This window comes from Helianthus annuus, chromosome 8 (genome assembly GCF_002127325.2).
Source record: "Helianthus annuus cultivar XRQ/B chromosome 8, HanXRQr2.0-SUNRISE, whole genome shotgun sequence".
NCBI classification, from domain to species: Eukaryota; Viridiplantae; Streptophyta; class Magnoliopsida; order Asterales; family Asteraceae; genus Helianthus; species Helianthus annuus.
The window spans coordinates 143,540,152-143,545,035 of record NC_035440.2 but is presented as its reverse complement, the minus strand read 5'-3'; the positions used below and the strand labels follow the sequence as shown (position 1 = coordinate 143,545,035).

The window sequence follows — 4,884 nt, the reverse complement described above, 5'->3', positions numbered from 1 at the left end:
AAATAACATATTGTTCTTGATAATTCAATAGTCGTAGCGCCTTGTGACAGTATTTCTTTAAGAAGCATGTTTGGAACACGGTTGTCAATTCCTCCATCACGTCTTCTAGCTTTAAATCTGCATATCGACTTGAAATAACATATTGTTCTTGATAATTCAATAGTCGTAGCGCCTTGTGCCTTCATGTATGCCTGATGCCACTGAAGGGCATTCACTTCCAAATGAATGACCAAATAGCAAAGTTACAATTTATCAGGTGTATTATATGGATGGTAAACAAGAGCTCACATCGATATACCCACCGAACCAATCTCAAATCTTTTTTAAAATGTGTGTTATGTCTAATCATCGTTCCAGTGTGTAGTGTGTGCTTCTAACATCGATACTGAATTCTAGGTTGATTGATGATTGATTGGCACTAAAAGCATTCAAACTTGCGAATATGTCGATCATATCTCCATAAATGACATCTTTATTTTATAGACTCTTGTTTCCAGCCTCAACAAAGTCTTTTAATTCTTGAGCATCTTCTCAATATCTTGGTTCCTAGGGTCGTTTGCTATTAGTAAACTTCAGTACTGTTGTTTGGAATTTTCAGTGACAAGGTGACCAGAAGATTTAACTGCTCTGGTTATGTGTAATTTCAGGAAAGAAAAAGAATTGACTTGATCAGATCATAGCTTCCTTCCCCATAGTCCAATGGGGCTTAACTACATCAGGTTAAGAGCTTAATTATTTTCCAGACGCTTAGTTAAGTTGTATGGCCTTTTGCCCGTTTGGGTCGGAGACGTGTTTTAATGAAGTTTACTTTTCAAAAAAAAAAAAAAGTTAGGTAAATATGTATGTATTCACATAATAGACCCTAGACTGTCAACAGAGACAGCTAACAATATTTTCTATTTATTACGTTTGAAGGTTTAAAGTGCAAAAAGAAAAAAATACAAAAAATATAACACACTAAAAAAAATAAACAAATAAATATAGCAACAGATAATACCAGTAACAGGACACCCTTATTATTGCCAGAGAACTACACTCTAGTCCACAACCAACCATCAAAACATACCATCACCATTTACCACCCACAAATTATGAAATAAACAGCACACAGCTTCAATTCCACCCAAAAGACTAAAGTTTAAAACTGCTTCAAGTTATGGCGGTAGAACACAGCTGGATCATCCAATAATTCTAGTCCGCCCTCGACTGACCAGCTCGAGAAGAAAGAATGATGCCAACAATAAGACCGTAGAGAGCAAGGGCTTCTGCGAAAATGAGGATCAGGATCATCCCCACAAAAAGTTTAGGTTGTTGTGCATTGGCTCTGAAAATACCGGAAAGAAACAAATTATTAACATATGTTAAGGTCTTCTAAGAAAACTGCACAAATACAAGAACTTTTTTATACATAAAAACACAGTTGCAAGAACTCATCATGTGACCAAATAGAAAATCAAGACGAAGGTGGCAATTTTGACCCGTTTACGTATGAATGAATTGTGCTTCAAAAGAAACAAGTCAATTGGTCAATGGATTGAAGTAGTTGAAAACAGCTCAATGTGTACTTTTTGTGCATACAACTAGATCCTTCGATTTGAGGCATTACTATTGTGATGATCTATATTTATTTTATAATCATATATTCCTGTTTAACAGGAAAATTCTTCATAAAAAAAGAAAGAGAGCCGTGCGCAAACCGTAGCAAATAACACCCATTTTAACTCGTTAATCAACCCAATCCAACCCATTTACATGTCTGAAGTTGGTCTAAAGCAAATCCTCCCGGTCTTAACTACTCACAAGAACATTTTCATTTCTAAAATCTCCTGCCAAATTCTTGCTTGCCTCCTGCTTTAACTCTGATGCATCTCTATTCTAGACAAGAACATTTTCATTTCTAAAATCTCATGTTTTTCTACTTCAGATTGATACATGGGACTAAAGTGTAAACAACTATATTAATATGACAAAGCATGATCATAACTAGCGGATAAAGATAAACCAAGTGTATCATGCAACTTGAACTGTACAGTATAGTTTGAAATTATGAGATGAGAAATGAATAGATTACTAATGTGATGCCTTCTAAACATTATGGTATACAATTAGTGTATATATTACTTCCTAAACATTATGGTATATAGTAAATACTAATGTGATGTCTTCTACTCTTCTAGTCAGCAGAAACGCAGAAACGAAAACAATAGATTGTATCTTTAGATTCTCCTGATATGCACAAGCCACCAAATTAAATCGCCATAAAAATTAAGAAAATCACAGATTAAAAATCTCAAATGTACACTTTTTTCTTTTATTATTTTGTAATAAAGTGTGTATATATAACTTTTCAGTTTTGGACATGATTATATTGAGACTAAAGTTTAAATACTATATTAAGATAACAGGTATGATCCTTTTCATACATACGGAATTCAGAAAATCTCAATTAAACATTGTCAGAGTTACAAGGCTTAGTAATTTTTATTAGCAAACACCATGCATCTGTGATACACTGCGGGCATTACGCATCGGCTTTTAGGATCAAAACGCAACAGAACGCCACTCGCAAATTTAAAAACAAAGCACGTTAATTCAACTATCAGCAATGGAGCATAATGAGATATAAATTCCATCCATTTGACAGTATATAAAATCACCACTGACAAGGGCGTAGCTTTGTCGGGGCGGGAGGGGACGGCCGACCCCCCGAACTTTTCGCTCAGTAGTGGAGAGTATGTAGTTTTCGTATAGAAAATTTTTGGTATATATGTTTTCGACTCCCCTGGTTTTATAGAAATTTTTGGTATATACGTTTTTGACCCCTTGGTTTTATAGAAATTTTTGGTATATATGTTTTCGACCCCCCGGTCGGAAATCTCAAGCTTCACCACTGACCACTGATCACAGCTAATGTCAATCAAACTAACAACACATTAACAAACATACATACAAATTAAAACAAAAATTACCTGACACCAGCATCACCAACAATTCCAATAGCCATACCAGCAGAAAGACCAGCAAGACCACAAGCCAAACCAGATGAAAGATGGGCGTATCCATCAAACAAGTAATACGATTTCGCCTTAGGGTTGATACCAGTGCTGATAATCACAGCAATAATCAAACCGTAAATCCCCAACACTCCAGCCATAACAACCGGCACAATCGACTTCATCACCAACTCTGGCCTCATAACTCCCATCGACGCCACTCCAACGCCGCTCTTCGCTGTCCCGTACGCCGCCCCCATACCTGCACAACAATATACGGTGGAACCATGGATACCTAATGGGCTAATAATAATAATAAACCTAATATCGAATATATACAAATCTGAACCGCTAAAACCCTAGATCGGTGCGATTTATGTAAGGAATAAGTTAAGTTATTGAATGGATCGAGGAGGTTGATTCACGTTGAAGTGCGACTTACAGGAGAAGACAAGTGCGGCAGCGGCTCCGAGGAATCCGAAGAATGGTGCCGTTTCATCGCCGGAGAACGTTGAAGACATGATCGGATCGGATGAGAGAGAGAGAGAGAGAGAGAGAGAGAGAGAGATTGGTGTATAAGTTGAATTGTATGGTGGGTTTTGGTTGATCGTGATCGGGTGTATCTCGAAGTGTGATTCACGTTGTTTTCAGTGATTTAAAAATGGGAAGGCTACACCGTGTGGACGAGTATGGGCTCTCGAGAATGAGTCTATGATACGGAGGATGAGTCTTCTTTGTTAATTTACCGTGCGATGCAACTTAGGAAGGGCATTGGGCCGGGCTTGGGTTGGGTATTGGTAATCCGAGGCCCGTACCTGGTTGTAATTCTTTGTCCCATACTCGGTCCGTTACCCGTCAGGTATTTTTCGGGTAATTACCCGTCAGGTATTGGGCATACCAACGGGTATTTGGTATACCCGTTAATTTCTTAAAAATACCCGTTGGGACAAACGTGCAATTTTACTTTGATGTTTATATAATTTACTATTTTAATGACTATAACAAATGAAAATATGATTAATAACTTACATATCATATTTAGACCACAAATACTAAACTAAATTAAAATGATTACTTAATTGTATGAGGACCACCTAATTGCATAAAACATCCACATAATAAAAGTTGATAGCTTCCATATCCAATATACATGCTCAAAAATAAGTTATATGTTCACTAAACAATTGTCAAATACATATCCACATATGACTATAGAGAAGTTAATAAGTACATGCACTAAGTTTATATATGTGGAAATCTTTAGTATGATACTTTCGGGTAAATGGGCCGGGTATTGGGCGGGTATCACTAAATCCCATACCCGTACCCATACCCGAATTTTTTCCATTTTTAAGCCCGTACCTGACTCATACCCACTGGGCTTCGGGTATACCCGGCCCGTATGTTTCGGGTATACCCGTCGGGCTTGGGCTTTTTTGTCATCCCTAATGCAACGGGAGCGACACCGACACATCGCATTGCGATACTCGTTTTTTTAGTTTTTTTATTCATATAATATTTATTGTAGTATTATTGTGATAGATACATCAAAAACGAAATAATTGGGTAATCCATTTAATTGTGTTGTGCATGGCTCGGTCGGTTCGGTTATTATCCTCAACCGCAGACGAAACCAAAGTCATTTGTTAGTCTATTTTATTAACCAGTCGGTTTTCGGCTAATCACTTCAGTTAATTCAGTTAGATTGACGGTTTTCGGTTTGGTTCATTTAATTTCAGTTGATAGCAAAAACCAAACTTGAGTTAAAACATTTGCTTAGAAATATATGAAATAGAGGTATAAATACATGAAATGAAAGTATAAATATATGAAATAGAGATATAATATATGAAATATATGAACTGGAGGTATAAAAGGTAGAAATATATGA

General features: G+C 36.6%; 1 protein-coding gene across 1 annotated transcript; it reads right to left on the bottom strand.

Moving 5' to 3' along the window:
• Positions 1–878: 878 nt before the first annotated feature.
• Positions 879–3,695, bottom strand: LOC110873789 (V-type proton ATPase 16 kDa proteolipid subunit). Its single transcript, XM_022122789.2, has 3 exons — positions 3,436–3,695; positions 2,970–3,255; positions 879–1,324 (listed from the first exon to the last, which is right to left on the bottom strand). The coding sequence occupies exons 1-3, from the start codon at positions 3,512–3,514 to the stop codon at positions 1,192–1,194; spliced, it is 498 nt and encodes a 165-aa protein (XP_021978481.1). The 5' UTR covers positions 3,515–3,695; the 3' UTR covers positions 879–1,191.
• Positions 3,696–4,884: the final 1,189 nt, after the last annotated feature.